This window comes from Chenopodium album, chromosome 5, assembly GCF_948465745.1.
Source record: "Chenopodium album chromosome 5, dcCheAlbu1.1, whole genome shotgun sequence".
NCBI classification, from domain to species: domain Eukaryota; kingdom Viridiplantae; phylum Streptophyta; class Magnoliopsida; order Caryophyllales; family Amaranthaceae; genus Chenopodium; species Chenopodium album.
Genome location: NC_137838.1, coordinates 71,108,148 through 71,130,883, shown reverse-complemented (window position 1 = coordinate 71,130,883; position 22,736 = coordinate 71,108,148). Strand labels below are relative to the sequence as shown.

At 34.7% G+C, this 22,736-nt stretch overlaps 3 protein-coding genes across 3 annotated transcripts; all 3 read left to right on the top strand.

Annotated features, from left to right (window-relative positions):
• Nucleotides 1–589: 589 nt before the first annotated feature.
• Nucleotides 590–2,570, top strand: LOC145633096 (uncharacterized). Its single transcript, XM_081685389.1, has 2 exons — nucleotides 590–1,162; nucleotides 1,833–2,570. Exons 1-2 carry the CDS (start codon nucleotides 590–592, stop codon nucleotides 2,568–2,570), a joined length of 1,311 nt encoding a protein of 436 aa, XP_081541515.1.
• Nucleotides 2,571–6,414: 3,844 nt separating this feature from the next.
• LOC145630972 (OVARIAN TUMOR DOMAIN-containing deubiquitinating enzyme 4-like) lies at nucleotides 6,415–13,014 on the top strand. Its single transcript, XM_081683087.1, has 6 exons — nucleotides 6,415–6,553; nucleotides 9,421–10,112; nucleotides 10,794–10,915; nucleotides 11,488–11,528; nucleotides 12,275–12,373; nucleotides 12,517–13,014. Exons 2-6 carry the CDS (start codon nucleotides 9,509–9,511, stop codon nucleotides 12,686–12,688), a joined length of 1,038 nt encoding a protein of 345 aa, XP_081539213.1. The 5' UTR covers nucleotides 6,415–6,553; nucleotides 9,421–9,508; the 3' UTR covers nucleotides 12,689–13,014.
• A 3,225-nt stretch (nucleotides 13,015–16,239) lies between these two features.
• Nucleotides 16,240–22,021, top strand: LOC145630973 (receptor protein kinase-like protein ZAR1). The gene is made up of 2 exons (XM_081683088.1): nucleotides 16,240–18,012; nucleotides 21,048–22,021. The coding sequence occupies exons 1-2, from the start codon at nucleotides 16,659–16,661 to the stop codon at nucleotides 21,680–21,682; spliced, it is 1,989 nt and encodes a 662-aa protein (XP_081539214.1). The 5' UTR covers nucleotides 16,240–16,658; the 3' UTR covers nucleotides 21,683–22,021.
• Nucleotides 22,022–22,736: the final 715 nt, after the last annotated feature.

Here is a 22,736-nt window from a genome sequence, read left to right as displayed (position 1 = left end):
TCAAGTTTGTCAATTAATGTTTTCAATTGTTAATATCTTTAATTCCTAACATGTAAAAATTTTAAACATTTGATATTAAAATTGTATAAGTCGAGATGAATATAACAAAATCCACTATATTTTTACTTAAATATAAACCATCAAAGCGAAATACATGAATAGTGTAAAAGTCATACTGTTACAACTATTTAAAAAAAGAGGAAGTATACAAAGTTCAACATCTTTATGAATCAAGGTCAAAGAATTCCATGTTTATTTTAACAAAAGCAATTAGTTTAAGTGAATCAGTCAAATATTACAACACCATTTCATCAACAATTATTTAATTCAGCAAAACACACTACAAATTATATGAATTAAAAAACTAAATACTTAGACCTATTCTCCGACATACATTTCTTTGGATTTGTAGGAAAGATTATGTTTAGATGTTCTAGTTTCTACATATAATGTACGAAGTACTAGTATATTAAATTATTTATTATATCAATATATCATTAACGTACCAAACTTGTAAGCCAACAAGCTAGTCAGTACATTAAATTTCATGATGCACCACAAAAACATGGAAGCACAAATAATAGATAAAATGTATGATGCAGCACTTAAGGGAGACGTACCATCCTTGCTCGACTTGCTAGACGAAGATCCACTAATCCTTGATCGATGCAATATCGAAAATTCAAGTCGTGTGATGCAATCTCCTTTACATGTAGCTGCTAATTTGGGACATTTAGATTTCATAATTGAGATTCTACGTCGAAAACCAGAAATAGTTGAGGAACTTGATTATTGTTACACCAAAGGACCGTCACCACTACATTTGGCCTCGGTGAAAGGGCACTTGGAAGTTGTTAGACATTTGCTTGCAGTGAAGCCTAACTTATGTTTTTGGCGTGATGGGGATGGAAGGAACCCGGTGCATGTCGCCGCGATGTGTGGGCAAGTTCATGTGCTTGATGTGCTCCTTCAGGCTAACTCACAAGCAGCATGGGAGCGGACTAATAACGGTGATTCTGTTTTACATTTGTGCATCAAATATAGACAACCGGAGGCTCTTATGTTTCTGTCGATGGTTCTAGATGATCATCAGTTGATTAATTTAAAGGATAGTGATGGTAATAGCATTTTGCACTTAGCAGTGATTGCAAAACAACCAGAGGTGAGATTTCCATCCACTTTTAAAAACGGACTTTTTTTTTTTTCCTATTTGATTTGCTAAATGCAACTTTTATATAAAATGAGAGTTTAAATTTTAAAATTGTGTTAAACAGCAAATAAGGGAAATTGAACCCTTAAACTTCCCACATCTATACATCAAGTAACTAAACCAACTACAAAACTTATATATTTTACACAACATTTTTTATTTATATGTATCAAAATCTGGGCGGGGGGGGGGGGGGGGGGGCAAGGCCTGGGTAGGCCACCCCCTAGATCCGCCTATGCCTCTCGTTTTAAGTACAAAATTGCCATGCTAAACTATATGCTCACTACTTTGTAGTAGGAAATTTCCTATAATATAAATATCTCTAAATATTATATGTGCATAAAAATTACGGAGTATAAAAATTTGATAATTTTGTACCAGTTTTTGAAACAAATTCAACAAAATCCTAGATGATTTATTTATTATGGATTATTAATGAAAATGCGTAGTCAATAAAATTTGTAATTCAGGTTTGATTCAGTCTTTAAATATACAATGAGACAATCTTTAAGAGACAGAAGGAGTACATTAGAGCTGAGCTTCAAGATGCTGGACATATAAAGATAAGAAAGTAATGATTATTTATTATTTCAATTTTGAATTTAATTACTTGTCATTGCAGATTGTAACATTTTTACTAAAAGCCACATCCATTGAAGTAAATGCCATTAACACAAATGGCTTCACAGCAATGGATACTCACATTCGAAGCAAGAAGGATTTGAGGGATGAGGCTATTTTGCAATCACTCAAGCATTACAAAGCCTTACAATCAAAGAATATGCTCAAATCACAAAGAATAGCGAGTGATCAAGATTGGTTGGAGAAAAAACGCAACACACTAATGGTGGTTGCATCCCTCATAGCAACCATGGCTTTTCAAGTCGGAATCAACCCTCCTGGAGGCACTTGGGAGGAAAATCAAAATAATCACGTTTCTTCCAAAATGACAACTATTGCAGGTGGTAATAAAAATTTGGACCATGTTACGGGTACATCTATAATGACAATAAAAACTCAAGGTCTATACGATGCACTACTAGTTAGTAATACCATAGGACTAATTTCGTCTCTAAGTGTTATTCTTCTCCTTATAAGCGGGCTTCCCTTCAGGAAGCTACTTGTAGGAATTTTGACGATTACCATGTGGATCGCAGTGTCAGCTACAACTATGACGTACTTGTTCTCAATATGTTTTTTGTCACGCTATATACATGGCTCCGAATGGGACCGTACAACATGGGTTACATGCCTATGCAAGATCATCGTTATTCCTTGGGCTTTGTTGATAGCAATTTTGCTCCTTGGACATGGCATTCGCTTTATAGCAAAGTTGATTAGAGATAGGTGCAGTCAATGATAAAAGCATGAAATATATAATCGAGTTGTACTTTACATAATATAATTATGTAACTAATATTCGTGTTTATTATAAAAATACATACACTGATACACTACCATGCAAGCTAAGGCTCCCAAGTTTGAATTAAAGCCATTTACTTTTTATTTGGAGAACATTTGCTTGAAGGTCGGCCGGAGCACCCTTACGTACTTTTTCCCATACTTTTAGATGTCTATTTTGTAAGTAATGAACAAAAAAAAAAACTGAGATGGTTATTAAGTACTTAAGGTTTGATGTGAAAAAATTAAAAAAATAAATAAAAAATAGCAAGCTAATCTTAGATGGTTAATGACTTAGGTTTCATGTCTATTTATTCATTTTGAGCAGGGTCGTCTTAATCATTTTGGGGGCCCTGTTCTAAACTTAGAAATTGGGCCCTAAATTTTTTTTTAAAACGAAATTATTGTATAACAACATATTAAAACGAAGCCAAAATCACGATTTGCCACAACCAGGGAGTGTTCTTGTTAACCAATCTTCTTGTAAACTTACGAATCTTCTTGCCGCAACAAACACTCCTTGGCTCTGAATCTCTGATCTTCTTGTTAACCAATTTCTTAATTGTTTTTTTATTTGTTAAATGTAATTTGAGTACGAAGAACACAAGTAATTGAAAAAGATTGAAGATTGAAATGGAATTTATAAGGGGTAAAAAAATTTACCGTTTGATAAACGAAAATTAAGGGGTTTAATTGTGAAATACACGAAATTAATATCTCCATTGAAAGCAATTCGAGATTTGAGGAAAAATTCTTCATACCCGTTGTAATTTTTTTGAAACCAAAATGTCAAATTTTGAAAATTAAAAATTTGGGGGTAAAACAATAAAATTAAATGACAAAATAGGAAGGATTCAAAGAATCAAAGAAAGGAAATTAAAGAAAATTTCAGAAATTTTGGGAAGTTGGGGCTATTTTGATGGAGCTAATTACCAAGGAAGGAGATGAAGAATCTAGACAAGTGGGGAGTAAATGGAGGAAGTGAGGAACAGCTGGCTGTATTCATTCACGTGAAGAGTATTGCTGACTTTTTCTTTTTTTCTTTTTTTTTAAACTTAAAGCTTGGACTCCAAAATTTTGGGCCCTCCGAGCCCTGTGCTAAGGGCCTGTTTGCATAGGTCCTTAGTCGGGCCTGATTTTGAGATCTTGTTAGATTCGTCTCATTGTATATTTATTAATATATAACAGTCCCTCCGTCTCTTTATTAGAATCTTCTTTCTTAGGGATGGCAATTTAATCCGAGTTCGATTCGAATCCGATCCGATCCGAAGGAAATAATCCGATTCGAATCCGTTTAATATTAGCCCGAATCCGAATCCGATAAAATAGATCTGAATCCGAATAGGAGGTGGATCGGACTTGGACCCTACGCAAAGTCCGACGGAGTCCGATCCGAGTCCGAATCCAAAAGTATAAGCATATGCTCTATAACTTAGGATAATTATTTGCTTGTTTTGTAGCAAAATTTTGTTATGTAACTTAGTTTATAATTTAAATATGTTATGTTTATATTTTAATTGGTATGACAATACAAGCAATTATAGGTATATGACATTACAAAAAATAAAAAAATAAAAAATATTCGGATCATTTCGGAGGTCCGAATAAACGGACCGGATTTGGATCCGAAAATTAAGAGTCGGATCGGATTCGGACTCGGATTTTTCGAATTCGGACTTGGATTCGGATCCGAGTCCAGGGTCCGTTTACTAAACGGATCGGATTCGGATTTAGCCACATCCGACCCGAATCCGATCCGTTGCCATTGTTAGAAATGAGATTCTAATAAAGAGACTAAGGGAGTAATATATATTTTACTTTTCCATGGTGTATTCCTTTTTAAAGGTCGTCCACAACTCCACACTGTATTGGTATCCTTGTATATTTCAAGCCTATTATACCCTTGTCTAACCTAGTATTAGCAATTACTCTAAAAGGAAATTATAAGGCTCCATTTGGTAATTATAAGCTGGTAGCTGATTGATATAGTTGGTTGTATTAATCTGGTTTGACTAAATGGTTATATTAGGTAGTTTTACTAGCTAGTTGTAAATAGCTGATTGTGTAAAAACATTTGGTAAATAGTTGTTAGTTATTAGTTGCTTTAGTGTATTTAATAGCTAAATAGCTAATTTCAAAAGGCTAGCTAAATAGCTAATTTCAAAAAGCTCCTATAATGAGTATTTTAAGCCCAAAAAACACTTTCAATAAGATATTTTTTTACCCAAACATTCAAATTAGCTTTTTAAACTAATCAAACAATTAATACGGCTCAATAAAAGAGTGATTTTCATAAAAAAACATTTCAAATGCAAAAATTCCCAAATTACACTCTTACAAAAAATCCCCCATATACCATCCAATTCAGCATCTAAATTATTATTTCCCCTACGATTTTGTAGTTAACTGCTAATTGAATTTAGTTGTGGAGTGAAATAACACCCACAATTACATGCACAAATTTTTGTTTGCACAAAAAAAAAATGTCAAATCGCTAAAGAGTTGGCGGTTTTTTTTTTTTTTTTTTTGACAATAGCAAAGGAAAAACAAAAAGAACTACAGATAGGTAGACAGGGTATTCTAGGTAAAGAGATAACCAACTTGTTAACACTTTAAAAGGCACTTTACTCTAGATATGACCTTGCTTATTTCCCCTTATTTTTACTTATTTCAGAAAAAATAAATTTAGATAAGACCAGATCAGAAAAAATAATTTCAAATAAAACATGTTTTATGTGCAAATATCTTTAATTTCGTAATGAAAAAATTATGAAAATTACATATTAATAAAATACACATTATTACGAATCTAGCAAGATTCCAATTGATATATTTCTATTTTTAAACTAGACACATATCATGTTGTCATTATAAATTTTCCCTTCAAAACTATAAATGATGTCACCGTTTTGTAATTTGTTTTTACATTTTTATTAAAATTCTGGTCTATTACATTATTATTAGTATCAAATTTGAAAATTTTGTGTTTTTTTTTTTTTGAAAGGAATTTAATTTTGTCTTCCTTGAATACTCTTTCATCATTCAATTTTTCTATGAGCTTTATTTATTTATTTTAATATTTGATGTTTTATTTGTTTTAGAAATATTTTTGTATTTAATTTTGATATGAAAAAATAAATAAACTTAGAATATTTTATTTGATCAAATCGTGCATTAATCTAGTAAGCAAATATACTCCCTCTATATTTTTTAAGTGTTACACTTACCAAATCCGGTCGTGTTTTAATAAGTGTTACACTTCCTATTTTAGCAAAAAGCTACATTAAACTATTATATCTCTCTCCTCTTATGATCCCCACCCAAATCCACTACTACTTTTTTTTTATTATTATTATATCATTTCTCTCACATTCATTACTTTTCAATAAACTATTAATCCTACTATCTTTTCTTTACAATTTTTTTTAATACTGAGAGTAAGGGATAACTCAAGTGATTAGAGTTTTCCTCCCGATTCTAAGAGATCTTGTGATCGATTCTCACCCCCCGCCCTTGTGGCTCTCTAAACACCAAAAAAAAAAAAAATTATACTATGTGCCGATCAAACTGTAACATTTAAAAAACATAGAGAGAGTAATGCGAATTAAACAAGACATAACTTGAAATAAACCATAAGGGCATTAAACAGTTCTTTCAAATTTAGGAGGTAGACCATAAAAAAAAGGCCCAAAAAAAAAAAAAAAAAAAACCATTTCATCGCAAGTCCTAACGGTCTATTCCACCGTTTAGTAAAGGCGGTGAATAGTTGAATTGAATGGTGTGTTGATAACATCAAAAACCATCCAAACCTCTCGCACCTTCTCCAATAATCACCTTCATTCGCGCGACACATTCAACAATCAATTACTTGTTCAGCAATCCGCCATTGATGACCTCATCAAGCTACCTCTGAAATCTTCTTCTTTCTGCAAAGATACCCAGGTATTCTTTGCCTCCCTTTCTCCCATTTCTTTATTTCCCGTGCTACATTTACGCTATTCTTACATTACTCTCTAGAACTTTCATGGCTTAATCTCCAAATTAAAAATCAAAACTTACAATTTCATTCAATTTGACGACTCCAATGTAGCGGAATTCAGGTTTAATTTGAATTTTATCTGCTCTGTAAGATTCAATTTCAATTTTTAATAATTTAGCGTTATTTATCTTGTTCTTAACGTCAACTTGATTGCATCTATAATTATCAATTTAGCCATTTTAGTTTTTAGATTGCTTATTTGGTTTGTTCAATTGAATTGATTTCGTATTGTCTTATCATTTAACTATCTCCTTTACATATTATTTGCAACGATTTGACATAAAGTAGAGTGGGAAAATGTCTAATCGTTGCAAATATTATGAAACAGAGGCAGTATATTGATCTTAAAACTTACATTCGATTCTAATCAAGGGTTTTTTTTTGACCTTTTGAAACCTTTGTAATTAGTCTTGTACAAATTATGTAGTTTTTCCATATTATAAAAGTGTTTATAAGTTTAAGGGGTCTTTGGTTATTAGCTTTTTGGAGCAAAGGGAGATGTTTGGCCATTTGAAAAAGCTCTTTGGAGTGTTTGGTTCTCCATAAAAAAACTCATATGAGGAGTATGAGGTTTTTGCAAGAGCTTTTAGCTTTTTGGTTGTTTATGCTTTAAAACAGTTATTTACCAAACACTTTTACATCAACAGAGCTGATTACAATCAGATAGTCAAAACAGCTGATGCAAACAACTAACAACTGGTCAATACAGGTAAAAGCTAATTGTCTAACAGGGCCTAAGAGCAAGTTTAGCCCCAAGTCTTAAGACTTGGATATGACATCATTTTTGGTGGTCCCCACTGAAAATGATGTCATCAAATTCTTGTTAAGACTCACTAAGATTTGTTTAAATTTATCACTTTAGCCCTAAGACTCACTAAGACTCAAATATATGACATTTTTTTTATTCTCTTTATACTATATAAATAACAATATTAATGAACAAAGCTAAATAATACTAATGTATATTAATGAACAAAGCTAAATAATACTAATGTATATGTTATATTTCAAAATCAGACATTTGGGGTGAAGAATTGGAACTCACACTATTAAGAGTCATGCTTGGAGATGATTGGGGTTGAGATGAAACATTGAAAAAGTTGGCTAAATTTTGAACAGCGAAAATTTCATAATTCTGATTTTGGTTTTGTTGAGAAACTAGATTTTGAAATTGAGAATTTTGCATCAAATTCATTAAGGAATTCAAGTCAAAGTTTTGGCTAGGTTCCGCCATGTATGAACTGTAGTGCTTGATGTAGAAATGGTGGCTTTGGGTGTGCTGTAAAAGTGGTGGAGGTGGAAAATGTGAGAATTGGTTTTGGATGAAAATTAAAAAAATAGCCGTTGAATTCAACTAACTGTTGCAATGAGTAATTATATGTAGGAAAATGTAAAAAAAAAAAAAAAAAGATAAAAAAAATAATAATAAGGTGGGTCCCACTCAAGTCTTAAGTTGAGTCTTGAAATTTCAAGACTCAACTTGAGACTTGGCTAAGATTTTAGAAGAAAAATGGGGAAAATCTTAGACATAGGTCTTAAGACCCAAAATGATGATGTCACCCCAAGTCTTAAGACTTGGGGCTAAACTTGCTCTAAGTAAACTTGAGAAGTTCGAAAATTTATGTAAACATGGAAAATGGAACATTGTGACACTATAGATATGATAAATGGCATTAGTCATATACTCATATTCTTTTGTTGTTGTAAAGAGAGCCACAAAGGGTGGTACTGGTGACTAGACACAGTTTTGGTTAGCACCCACCTTCATTTCAACCAAGATAGATGACATACTCATTGATACAGAGCGATAGATATGTGCTTCACACTGTTTGAGGAAAGTGTCATTTTTATAGATTTAGATTAGACACTTACAATTTTCCATCGCCAGGATGAAGTGCTTGTAGATTTAGCAAGTTTATTCCATATCTGAAATTGTTCTTTACTACATTGATTAAGCCAATGCAACTAAAATGAAAACAACTTTAAGCTGCTTTGCAGATTACTTTCGTAGCTACATTCTCTTTATCCCTCATTGAGTGACACTCAATTGTATAGCGTGATTGGTTGCTGTTCCTATTTCTTATTAAGTCTATGAGCCGACTCATTGTTAGTTCATTACATTTTCCTCACTGTTATCCCTTGCTTGTAATGGCTGCAAGAATTTTTGAGCAGATGAGCACAACTTGTGGATTCCCTTGAGTAGTGGATATGCTATGATTGCCTTTCACAGATTAGTGATCTTATTTTCTTTCTCAGATTTGATTTTCCGCTTCAACTTTGAGTGATAGTTCCATGTAGTATATTGGATACTACGTATGTTTTTGAGCAATCGGCATGTCGGCCTTTTAAAAGCTGTGTGCTGAAAACTGTTGTATATTCAGCTTGTTTTCTAGGTTTAGTGTTCAGTTGTTTTAGCTCTAAACTCTAGTTTTCTGAACCTAATGTTGATTGTACATTCTAACAACGTCCTCATAGAAGCTGCTCCAAGTTGTGATATGTAACTGAAGATAAAGTAACTCCACATGCTTTAGAGTTGAGCTCTAGCTCTAGGCCTCTAGCTCAACTGCTTGAGTTGTGCTTGACTCAACTGAGCTTTGCTTTAGCTGACTTTGTATGCGAAGGAGCTTACTGAGTTGTTGGTTAGGTCATTATTACCTGACTTAAATTATAAATTCAATTTTTTTTTTGAGAGAGTGGAATGAGAAGCTAAGTACTCAGGGTAAAAATAGTTACACTTTCATCTCATTAGCTGCTTTATGCTGATGGTCAGGTGGCATTCATTATGCGGTGTTTCTGGTGTTAAGTACTTAAAGTTGCTCTGGATTAGTTAACTTGAGGAGTGTTTGCAAGGCCTCAGAATGATGGTAGTTTGCACTCCTATCAAGACTTGCACCAAAAATGTGCTTCCTATTAGTGGGTGTTTTCAAAAGCAGATGAGAGGTCATGTTCATAATATGGGATCCCCCACTGCATCTAGTTCATGCTGTCTCATTTTGAAACAAGGAATCTCTAGAATAAGGTATTCTCGAATATTTGTCTCCAGACAGTCATTATGGTTTTCCAATTGTAGCTTCCGTGCATTTCAATGGATTCAGTGCAAATCTGGTGTATCCAGTAAGAAGGGATCATGTCCTTTATTAACGGCTAAAAGCTCAGCAAATGCTAGAAATTCTCAAGAGACATCAATTGGTTTCTCATCTTGGCCTCAAGATGCTACTGTAAACATTTTTGTGCCAAGAAAAAGACTGCTGTCTGATTTTAAATTAAAAGTTGGACCATTTTCTTGGTCAAAGGGATATGGTGGTGTCGGTTTGATTTCTGGATTACTAGTTTGTTATTCCGCTTCAAATCCAGTGCATGCTGAAGCTTCAGAGGATGCAGGAGACAAAAAGGAATGCACAAATCCATCAACTGACCATGTTTCCCATGGAAAGAAAGTGTACACCGATTTTTCTGTCATAGGTATGAGAGTATATGATGACTTATTACTGTTTCAATCATATTTAATTGCAAACACCAGATCCTCTAATACGTCCTAAAGGTTCTTGAAGTCGGTAAAACTTTGCAGGCATAAAAGATATCAAAGAAGCAGCTAATATTTAGTCTACCCACATTTACAATTATTATTCATATGCATTTTGGGGCAAGTAATAAATGAAAATTTTTGTAATTTTATAGGATGGAGAGAGTAGTTTGATAGCTTTATGCAGACTGTAAAGAGATATGTATGTCTTCTTCAAATTTTTATTTGATAGCTGATACAAGTTGGAGAATGACTATTCTGTGTGCTGTTTGTGTATGGAGAAGATTCATGCCTCTCTCCCATTCTAATCATTCCTTTGTTCAACCTCTGTTCTACACTGTTTATAATATGTCCCATTTTGGCAAAGCTTACTAATTTTATTGCTTCTATTTTAAAATAATACATCGAGTTTCAAAGGGAAAAAAAAAAAATTCAATATTGGATATTTCTTCAAAATCTATTCTTATAAGTGTTTATCTTTATGAATATGTAAAAGTAATAATTAATGGTCAAGGTTGTAAATTGAACTCCATAAACAGACATGGAGAGTATTTTTATGCTTTGTGCTGGAATAGTTTCTTTAGCATGGCCAACATGATTTTTCACTGCTTGTGGTGCAGGAATACCTGGAGATGGAAGATGTTTATTTCGTTCCGTTGCTCATGGGGCTTGTTTAAGGCGTGGCAAACCTGCTCCAAATGAAGGCCTTCAGAAACAATTAGCTGACGAGTTGCGGACTATGGTACGTCAGTCTATGAAGTGTATGGAGATTCATGACCAATTGTATATGTATTTAGTTTCTATTTAGCAGGATTAAACTAAAAAAAAAAAATCATCACTGTTTATAACATTTTACGTTATTGAAGAGAACCTCACCTAGACTGTTATTTCAAATTTCCAATTATACTTCTTGCAAATCCTTGAACCCTCAGGCTACAATTCCTGATAGAGACACATGTACTCGTGGTAAAAATCAAAATTTGTGTTGATTCTTTACATCTCAAAAGGCTCCATATTATATTATGAATGATGTCTGCCACCCACGAGTGATTGTAATGATGTAGTTTCATTTTTTAAAATCTTATCTTTCAATTTGATCTCTAAGGTACGAAATTGCCTCAGCTGAGTTTAGTTTACCATGGCAAACCTCTCTCTTGCTATGACTGTAGATATCATAAATGATTTAATAATTAGAATGCATTTTCGTACATGACACCAGAATCTTGCTTTAGCTCAGCCAAAAGCATATCCTGGTAGCAATGTAGCATTATCAAACATGAAATTGCTCATATGTGAATAACATGATGGTTTCAGGTTGCAGATGAATTTATTAGAAGGCGACAAGAAACTGAGTGGTAAGTACTCTTTATCATCCCCAATTATCTCAGAGTAAGGGGCAGTTCCTCTTGTGTAGTTCCTATGTTTCTGGTCATTCTGGTAGATTGTCTAGGGTAATGGGGCCCAAGGAGCTGAAAATACAAGAAATTACTAGTAGCCAACTTCATTTTCTTTTTACTTTAGGTAATTGATTATTAGCTTCATTAGACTAATTGTGCTGTAGTTGTCAGTAGATCGGTGCTTAATTAAATCTAGGGAATTGTTTAAAATTTATGAAATATTCATAAATGGTACACTAGTATATGTGTTCTTTTGCTTTGCACCATAATGAAGTGAAACAATTAAACTGTCCAGGCCTCTTTGTCAATGTCAAGTAGCTGATGGGCATCGTATTTCACCTTAAAGTCTACTTAGAAACTTCTTTGTTGACCCAGGGGTAATGTATTGGTATCCTCTCCCTCCTTTCTAACACCAAGAATAAAAAGTAACTTTTCCCTGGGTGGAGGTCTATTAGAAGTGTCGCAGGAGAAAAAGTTGATGTAACAGTAGATACACACACACACACACTTGCCAGAATTATATTATACGTAGTAGTTGGTTAAAGAAAAATACATATGAGATTCTTCTGTTGTTCTGTATTATGTTTTTTTCCCTCTTTACTTGCCGTTCTGCATAATAATCCCTTGGATTTTCAAAGTTGTTATTCTTTGTTTACGAACTAGGGTTCTGGCCAAGTGAAAGTTCTTGATGGTATTGACAACAGGTTTATTGAAGGTGACTTTGACACTTATGTTTCACAAATAAGGAAGCCACATGTATGGGGAGGTGAGCCTGAGTTGCTTATGCTCTCCCATGTGTTAAGGTATGATTCTAATTGTGATTCGCTTCTGCCAGTGAAATTGATGGGAGAGTGTTGCTTTGCTACAATCTTCTGCTCTATTATATATTCATTCTTTGCTGCAAATCAGTGCATTAAGGGTTTTAACCCTTATATATCTATCACAGGATGCCAATTACAGTTTATATGCGTGATGACAAATATGACGGACTGATACCCATTGCTGAGTATGGCCAGGAATATGGCAAAGACAACCCGATACAAGTTCTATATCATGGTTATGGTCATTATGATGCATTACTAATGCCTGGAAAGAACGGTACCAAATCTAGGTTGTAGCTTCTTTTCTATCGACGACTACTAAAGCTGTCAATTGCAAGACCACAGGCAAGATGGAATTATTTGTCTGTCTGTCGTGGAGCCATTTAGATTAACAAAAGATTTCCTGTATTGACTAGCTGGTGATGTAGCATATGGAGCTTAAGATGGTTAGTTACAATCTCCAAGCACTGTTCACTGGTGAGATATATTCATATATTCTTCCTTTATTTCAATTAATTTCGACAACAGATTACTATATGAAATAGAAATTGGTTTCTAACTCATTTCCATGCTTACTGTAAATTCTGAATTTTTTTAAAATTTTATTTTTTTACCACTATAAATTCTGAGTTAATGTGCTTAGTTGCATCAATTACTATCATGGTGTTTGTGGTTTCTGAAGATCATTTAGTATTGTTTAAGGCATTCAGTGTAAGGTTAATTCTAAAATTTGAAGTTTTAGCCTTAATTTGTTTTCTTGTTAAATTTGTTTTAGCCTTTGATGGTTGTAAATAGTTCAAAGCATAACCATTATGAAATGGAGTATGATGTCATACTCTGTTCTTTAATGATTGTCTCATTTTTTATTTTCACTTTACTAAGAGTTGTATTGAGTAAGTAGGTAGTTTTTTTTTTCTAATAGTATGTACGGTAATTGAGATAGAGGATTGGCTGAGATCATGCTAAATAAAATGAGACAATCTTTAAGCTACGGAGAATTCGAGAGGAACCATTTTTAATCTGAATTTCTACACTATGTGCTTATGTCAATGTGAGTAGTATTTATACGTGATTCAGAATTTACAGTGGTTTTTTAGTCACATCATATCATTCCACAACATGTCATAACCACCATTTGTCAGCCTATTTATCATTGTAGTAATAGAAAATGTTTAAATGTATATTCTCTAATCAATTAGCATATGACCCCCGCCATCATATTCAAACTCACTCTGTCCCTCATGTCCTCAACAAATCTAATATGGGGTATTCTTAATTTATAAGATCTTTTTGACAAGAGAAGAATTTCATGATACTCCCTACTTTTTTGTTATTACTTGTACAATTTTTTTTAGTAAGTAATTATAAAACTTGATAGTTAATTACTTAATTTCAAAGTTATTATATTTACTCCGTAGTATGTACAAGCAATAACATAGTTATAATTGACCTTGTTTGATAATCATTTGTTATTGGTTGTTAGATACTTAGATTTAGGGCATGTTTTCATTGACTGAACTTAGCTGAACTGATCTGATTTTATAAGAGAAGGAAATTAGGAGCTGAACTGAAACGTATGAGAACTAGGGGTGAGCAAACCGGGTAACCGGGTATTAAGCTATTTGTATTTATGTTAAGTATTAAATATACTTTTTTAATTTACAAATTAGATACATTTAACATATTTTTATTATTTAAAATTTATTTAGTTTAGCATATATTTGGTAACCGGGTACCCAACCGGTTCCGGTTCCAAAAAGTTGAGAATTGGAATTGGTTATAACCGGGTCCTTAATTTATTACCCGGAATTGGAACTGGTGGTTCCAATTTCGGTTCCGGACCCGCCGGTACCCAACCGGTTCCAATTCCAATTCCGAGTACCCGAAATTTTTGCTCACCCCTAATGAGAACAGGCCCTTAATTTGAACGACTATAAATGTCAGTAGTTACCTATGTTGGTTATTTGACTTTTGATGTATAATGTATAGTTGTATAAACATGTTAGTAAAATCCCTGTGTTTGTAACTGTGCAAAATGACCTTGAGGAACATTACGATACATAACGATGTTTTAATTAGATAGTGATGTATTCATTAGGTTGTCAATGGAGATTAGAGATAAAATTAGTGGTACCAATTACATGGGAGTGGACCGTTTATGATCCGTGAGTAAAACTGTAGGAGTTAATCAAAAAGGGGAAACAGCCAAAGAGACATAATAATCACTACTTTTTGGTGCGTTGAGTTTAGCAAAAAGTTGATTTAGGTGGAAACTGGAAAAGACGACTCACACTCACATGTCTCTACTCCATCATTTATTTGATCTTGACAGCTTTTTCCCTAATAAGGCCACTACTCTAGATAAAGAGTTGACGCTATCATCACTTCTTTGGTGACTTTGGACCTATATTGGTGACAAATTTGTTTATTCGATTCAAATTGTTGATTTTGGATCCAAACAAATTTAAATTGTCCCAACCCCATGCATTAGGAAAACACGAATAGGAATTGATTTGTCTCACTTAAAACAATTTTTGTTTTTTAAAACCTCAATTGTATGATGTTATGTATTAGGCGGTGTTGTATTTGATTTATGCTTAACTATAATCGAGGATATAACATATAATCAAACATTGATGATTGAAATAAACAAGATATGCAAGGATTTACGTGACTTAACCTATTAAATTTACGTGACTCTTAGTTATATATGACTAGTACAATATGCTACTCGTACATTAATTTCCTTAGCAGCAACTCAATTTAATTTGAAAGACTAAAGGCATGTTTCGGTTGACTGAAAACAACAGAAGTGAGATGAATTGTTTATGAGAGAAAGAAATTGCAGCTGAACTAAACTGAAATTAAGCTGAATTGAATAGACTCTAAATTGAGTAATCTATCGAGCCCATCATCTTGTTCACATTTCACTCAAAACTCGTTCAAGCTCGAAAAAATCTCTATTATTTTATACATGTGTAAAATTTACAAATTATTACATCACATCTATGCATAGAAACTTCGCTATGAGATATGGAAAAATGTCTCATATATTGATATATAATATGTGAATGTATTGAAAATGGAAAGAAATCAATTTTTAAAGCTCAATTGAAGCTCATATGTGCAAGCTTAAACTTTAAATGCAAAAACTGCATTTGTGATAAAAGCTCAAATAAATCATACTCTTAACAAGTCAGCCTCAAACAAAAAGCCCGTTTTTGTTCGAGATATCATGTACATTAACCTTTTCTTACTAATTTAAGCTCTAAAATACCAAAAATCAGCTCAATTCGGCTTCGGTCATTTACAACCTTATTCATAAGATAGACTAGAAACAACATTCAAATATAAATATAGGCATATATACTTCATAATCCATATGAATACTACAGAAATTAAAATGATCCATACGTCATATACTAGTAGTTTAATGAATAAATAAAGTACTTCGCATAATCCATATAAGGCTCTGTTCTTTTAAGTTGTTGTGGTCTGCTGTGCTGTAGCAGAAGCTCAAAAAACAGAGCTTAGAGCATCTCCATCAATGAGCATTTTTTTGCTCATGAGCAAAAATGGTAGAAGATGTTCCCCATCAATGAGCATATTGAAAAATGCTCATGAGCAAAATGAAAATTGCTCATAGAATGAGCATTTTTTAAGATGAATAGTAATCATGTGGGGTCCACAATACAAGTAAAAAAAGAATATTTTGATCATTGATGGGATAAAAATATGATCACAAAAATGCTCATGGGTTGAAAGAGAGAGAAAGTGGGTAGAGAGAGAATGAGGAAACCAATTTTTGCTCATTGGTGGGAATGCTCTTAAATCGTCAATACGGACATACGACGTAATGGCGTATAGTTTAATTGAGAAGTATTTTGGACCAAATAGTCAAACACACCCATAACTCCATAAGGCATAAGTCTCCCTCCACTTGGTAAGAAGAGAAATTCAAAAATGAAGCATACGCTCAAACATGTGCTATATGCAATTTTAGTACACACTATAATGGCCCCTCTTCTCGAAATCAACACTCCACAACAAACACCACCTAAACACAACATCGATACCAACAACAATCTCCACACTTTAAACACCTTTCAATTCAAATCCTAATAATGCTTCCCTTTCGTCTAATTCTTTGGCCTCTTCTCCTTCTTCACTACTCTGCAACTCCTTCTTCTTCCTCTGCTACTGCAACACCTCGTTGCTTTCTCCTCTTTCCGCCATTTTTAATCCCCAAAAACCTCCATTTTCAGCCATGAAAACACCCACATTTTTCACCCTTTTTCTCCTCATAAACCTCTCCTTTTCTCTCTCCTCTTCCCTCAACTCCGACGGTCTCTCCCTCCTCGCACTCAAATCCGCCATTACTTCCGACCCAACTCGCTCTCTCTCCTCCTGGTCCGAATCCGACCCGGACCCATGTAACTGGGTCGGAGTCCGCTGCAATGGCGACCGAGTTACTGACGTCACTCTCTCTAACAAATCGTTAACTGGGTATCTCCCTTCTGAACTCGGCGCTATTCTCTCTCTTCGTCGTCTTTCTCTCTCCTACAACAACTTCTCCAGTACTATCCCACCTCGTCTCTTCAATGCTACTTCTCTCACTTCCCTTGACCTCTCTCATAACTCACTCTCCGGCCCGATTCCGGCCCAAATCGAGTCTCTTACGGGCCTCCGGTTCTTGGACCTTTCATCGAATTTTCTAAACGGGTCGCTTCCGAGTGGGCTCAGTGAGTTGACGTTACTCGAAGGGACGCTGAATTTGTCGTATAATCAGTTTTCCGGCGAAGTTCCGGCGAGTTTTGGAAGGTTTCCGGTGATGGTTAGCTTGGATCTCCGGCATAACAATCTCACCGGGAAGATTCCTCAGGTGGGGTCGTTGCTTAATCAGGGGCCTACTGCATTCGCCGGAAACCCTAATTTATGTGGATTTCCGCTGAGTTCGCCGTGCCCTGAAGCGCAAAACCCTAATGTGATCGGAAACCCGGAAAATCCGGATGACCCGAAGAACCCTAATTTGGGTAATGGGGAGAATGCAGAAAGTGGGGGGAAGAAGACGATTTCAATTTCGTTGATTTTAGGGGTTTTTGCTGTTTTGATTGCTGGGGGTATTTTGGTCTTTTTGTTCATTGTGAGGAAGAATTTGAGGGCGAAGGAGGGTAAAATGGGGAATTCAGGTGAGGAGAAGATGGGGAAAGGGGAGATGGTGAGTCACGTGAGGGTGGTGGTGGGGGAGTCAGATGATGATGAAGGGCAAAATGGTAAATTCGTGGTGGTGGATGAGGAGGGGTTTGGGTTGGAATTAGAGGATTTGTTGAGAGCATCAGCTTATGTAGTGGGGAAGAGTAGGAGTGGGATAGTGTACAAAGTGGTGGTTGGCGGTGGTAAAGGATCGGGTGTGGTGCCCCCTACGGTTGTTGCCGTCAGGAGGTTAAGTGAGGCCGATGATGTCACGTGGCGGCTTCGTGATTTTGAGACCGAGGTGGAGGCAATTAGTAGAGTCCAACATCCAAATATAGTAAGGTTCAGGGCATATTATTATGCACAAGATGAGAAGCTGTTGGTGTCTGATTACATTCGGAATGGCAGTTTGTACACTGCATTGCATGGTATAATCTCTCTTTCATTATTGTTATTGTGTTAATTAATGCTGCCTAGTTCAAAATTCAAATTCTTAGTACTGTACTTTGTTTCTTTGTTTAATTAATTGGTAAAATTATTTGTTTATGTTTGAAGACAAGGTTGTAAGTTTGTTTGAGGTATCATTTAACACGGCTTGAGGTTTAAATGTAGCGCATTTGAATTTTTAAATGGAATGATTTACCTCGTAAAATGAATTCTAACATGAATGGAAGAGCCTGCTCATGTGTAAAAACATGGTGACATGGGTTTAGATATTATTATAATGATCAATCTGATGTTGAAATAGAAATGAATATTTTGGTATTCTACTTGGTCTTATAGATTGGTATTAGTGTGTTACACTAAGAAGTTGCATTTGGCAGTGGTGTAGGTTGTGAGATTGTATATGTACTTCAGTAGTTATTGTGGCAGAAAAAGAGGGTTAACATTAGTGCATAGGAGGCCTTTCTGTTTGTCTAACAAACTACTCGGATTGTAGCTGGGAAAATGTGAAATGAAATTCAAGAATCAAATCATAGACCTAGTACCTAGTGTTTAAAAAGGGTTCATGGAGGCAATAATAGTCCTTTTCATGAGGCACATTTCTTGAAATTTAGGATTATTAGCTTCCATATTTTCGTACATCGCACGGGTTATAAACTTAATGATTATGTTTGACTTCAATTACTATTGTCACCTATAGACTATGGTATTATTCGTACTAGCACTCCAACAATATAGTCACTTGACTCACTTCTTACTAAATACAAGTAAATTGCAAACTCAATACTAACATTAAAAGAAATTCAAATAACTATAGGTTATATGATAGATAGATATTCAGCACTGAAAAATCCTTAGGTGGCTCATAAAAGTTAAACTCTCATGTACCTTTTCCTAAATACTACTGTATATATGTATTCAATACTTTTTAAACTATTTATTTTCACTTCAAAATTTAGCTTATAACAAGGCACGCTTATGGGACACTCTCTATGCACTTGAATATTCATCTTTTATGTAGATAGATTTATGTAAAAACTTGTTGCATGTGTTAAATTAATGCTATTACTGTGCCTTTATTTGCTTTGCGTGTCTCTATATGCCCTAGCATGCCTTTTCAAAAACTGCTGTTATCTGATTTGATTTGTGGAATTTTTAAAGACTTTTTGCCGCATGCATTTAAAAACATGTACACCGATCAGTTGAGTTAAAAGTAAATGGTGAGGCTGGAGATGCTAAAATTGTTTTCAATACCATTATTGCTGGGTCTGTAGTTGTTAATATTTAGCAGCGATTAGTCTAATTACCATCTAAGTACCCGACTAGTTGAGACTAAGTGTTGACATTAGTGGAGAAGCATTGTGAAAGATAGATTACAAGTGGTAGGACGCTATGAAGCAATTTCTAATCAGCCTTTATGATTAGGAAAAGATGGTGATATTTTGTTCATTTTTACCTAGTTAGATAATTACATATTGATGTGGATGAATTATGTAGTAATATTATCCTTTTTATAAATTGCCTTTTCCACATCTAAAACAAAGGCAAACCATTCTATCAAGGATGGGGACTCTTGAAAAGAATATCTTCGATAGAATAGCTGTGTCTAAAGGTTTAAACCCAGAATTATATGACTGTGTCCTTAAAAAAGATAATGTATTTGTCATCAAATAAGCATATGTTGGCAGGAGAGGATCAGAGGAATCAGGAAAAGGGTAGACAATTGGTGGTGCGACCGTGCAAAACTGTGGGGACTAGGGAGTATTTCCTTATTGCTATTTGTAACTGCACCATACTTGTAAACTGTAAAGATATGCGATTAACCACAAAAGTTGAAAATTTGAAAGTTAGGAGATCTTGCCTCCTATGCCCTACAGGCCACAGTGCCACACCACCTGGTCTATGATTTTTACATGTTCTCATTCAAATGGCTGAACAATACTACTGAACTAGTGAACTAAGGAACATGGGAATTTTTTGCTTGGAAACCTGATACTTGGTTGGGGTGTGTCCTGGTAACCTGCTAAGCTAGCATGTGCTTTTAAGTACCGTAATTGTTAACGTAGGCTGTATATAGTGTGTGATATTGAACCTCTGTCTTTCCTTATATTGGAAGGGGGTGGTGGGTGGGAGAGTAGTGTTGGGGCCTTAGGAGTTAGAGTTGATAAGATGCTTACAACAGATTCCATCTCCTAGCATGATTGGCCTTTTGAAGAGAAGAGGGATACTCACTTACAATAATGGGGGGAATAAGTAACCTTATTCTGTATTTGTAGCTTGTAAGATATACTGAGTAAACTGCAGATCATGCTTTGAAATAGTGTCTTCCTTTGTTTTCAAAGCAGCACGTTCTACTTGTTTACATGTAGATAATGGGCTAATGTATCTGTGCAGAATTGATTAAAATGGCCGGGTTTATTTTTTAATTGTTGAAAAATTGTAATTGCTTTGGATACATGTATTTTTCTGACATTACATAGGATTCATGGATATTAGATCTTGTGACATAATGATTATTACCAACAAACATCTGATTTGTGTTATTTTCCCTGGTATTCCTTGGGCTATCTTGTTGATACATGCCTCTCTACTTCCATATACAATACACAGTAGGTCATCAATTCATTCAATTGCACTAGAATCTAGATAATGTATCCCACGTATACTGCCACATATCCAACTGTTTAAACTATGTGATGCCATTATGCTACTGCAGTACTGCATTATCATATGATCATTTGTCTGAATGGCACTTTAAATGGACTTATTTTGAGTATCTTACTATATCTGTATCATGAGCTTTCTGGAAACAGTTTTCCCATAACCTTTGCGTCCTTACTTTTTCTTCACTTGAGTCGAACGGCAATCTTCAGTGTTGATTCAATCTATGTCAATCTAACGTGTACGGAGATTTTTCTGTGATCATAATTAATGCTCGTGTCACTAGTCTTATTGGTTCCATGATCTAAGCTGCGTATGATTCTATTTGCTAATTTGTGCCTGTGACTTGGTTTTGAAGGTGGATCCTCCAATGATTTGTCACCTTTATCATGGGCTTCAAGACTGAAAATCGCACAAGGCACTGCAAGGGGTTTGATGCATATTCATGAGTGCAGTCCGAGAAAATACGTTCATGGAAACATTAAATCATCCAAAATCCTACTTGACGAGGACCTTAATCCGTACATCTCTGGGTTTGGTATCAATCGTCTCCAATGTGGGCGCTCAAAATCGGCAAACCCTTCATTAAAAAGGCCCAGTTTAAGCCAGTCTTTCTTAACAGGCTCCAAGGTCTTGGGTCCATCTGTGGTTGCCTATTCAGCCCCAGAGGTCCAAACTAATGGTGGCAAGCTCACCCAAAAATCTGATGTTTACTCATTTGGGATTGTACTGATGGAGATATTAACTGGTCGGCTACCAAGTGCAGGACCTGACAACGATGAAAAGGGCTTAGAAAGCCTTGTGAGGAAGATTTTTAGGGAAGAGAGACCTTTATCAGAGATCATAGATCCAGCTCTGCTGCATGAAGTTCATGCCAAGAAGCAGGTATTGGCCACATTTCATATGGCTCTAAACTGCACAGAGCTGGACCCTGAGCTGAGGCCGAGGATGAGAACTGTTTCCGAGAGCCTTGATCGTCTCAAGTTTCAATGAGAAGTAAGATGTTAAATAGTGTAAATGTTTGTTAGAAGCATTAGGTTGACTCAATTGATGTAGAGTATCTTTGCCTATCTTCAGTAGTGATATTTTGTAGTAGAATTTAGAAAGAATGATATCGTTACATATGCTGCCTGAATTTTCTTTTTGCTTTGCTCGGAGGTTCAGGGGGGTGCATGGGAACCAAGTCACCAACAGAAGTGACTTGACTATTTTGTGTGACCTATCTAGTTGATTGAATGACAATTGATGCTAACACGATTAATTTTTGAATCGGTATTTTAACTTTATTGGCTTCAATTTCAGTAGAATATGGTCTAGTGACTGTACAAACAATAGCTAATTGTGTTCTAGTTTTTCTAATTATATTTTATATTCCTTTTTTTTTTTTTTTTAATTTACATCACTTTATTTTTATGAGTGTATTTTTTTTTTTGTTTAACATTTGCCTTTTTAAAATGCATCACTCTTATATTCGGTAACTTATACTCCATATTATATTTTATCATTTCTCTCACTCACTTTTCAACCCTACTAATTATTTTATCATTTCTATCAATGGTCTCACTTAAATATTCTTTTCGTCCCTTAATACAATGTCTCTTTTGAGCATTTATTCCTCACATAATAAAATAAAAAAAAAATAATAAAAAAAAGAGGCATTGTATTAAGGGACGAAGGTAGTAATAAATATATCTATCCTCTTTTACATGCTTTCTTCCCATATTACTTTTACAAATTTACTATAAAATTCATTCACCCACCTACAATATTATATTACTCCTAAAATTCCGTGCATTTTCAAGTGATACAAATAAAAAAAAAAAACGGAGGGAGTACTACCTTATTTACGTGGCAAGCATCAATCGGTGATTTCTCCTAAGGAATACTCCATAGCCTAAGGACGATTGTAAACTAACTCGGTTGAAGGGCGGAACCCTAATGGGTAGGTGATTAAAACGTAGTTCGACTATTTGGATGTTGACAACAGTAGGGATTAGGGAAGAGAGATGAAGCTTTGCTTCGACTTCACATTTAGTGGCTCTTCGAG

Bases quoted from the DNA above. Each gene is read 5' to 3' on its own strand.
- LOC145633096 (XM_081685389.1), top strand. From the start codon at position 590: ATGTATGATGCAGCACTTAAGGGAGACGTACCATCCTTGCTCGACTTG. The intron at 1,163-1,832 runs GTGAGATTTCCA...TTGTCATTGCAG, and splicing joins TGATTGCAAAACAACCAGAG to ATTGTAACATTTTTACTAAA.
- LOC145630972 (XM_081683087.1), top strand. From the start codon at position 9,509: ATGATGGTAGTTTGCACTCCTATCAAGACTTGCACCAAAAATGTGCTT. The intron at 10,113-10,793 runs GTATGAGAGTAT...CTTGTGGTGCAG, and splicing joins CACCGATTTTTCTGTCATAG to GAATACCTGGAGATGGAAGA. The intron at 11,529-12,274 runs GTAAGTACTCTT...TATTGACAACAG, and splicing joins AGGCGACAAGAAACTGAGTG to GTTTATTGAAGGTGACTTTG.
- LOC145630973 (XM_081683088.1), top strand. From the start codon at position 16,659: ATGAAAACACCCACATTTTTCACCCTTTTTCTCCTCATAAACCTCTCC. The intron at 18,013-21,047 runs GTATAATCTCTC...TTGGTTTTGAAG, and splicing joins TTTGTACACTGCATTGCATG to GTGGATCCTCCAATGATTTG.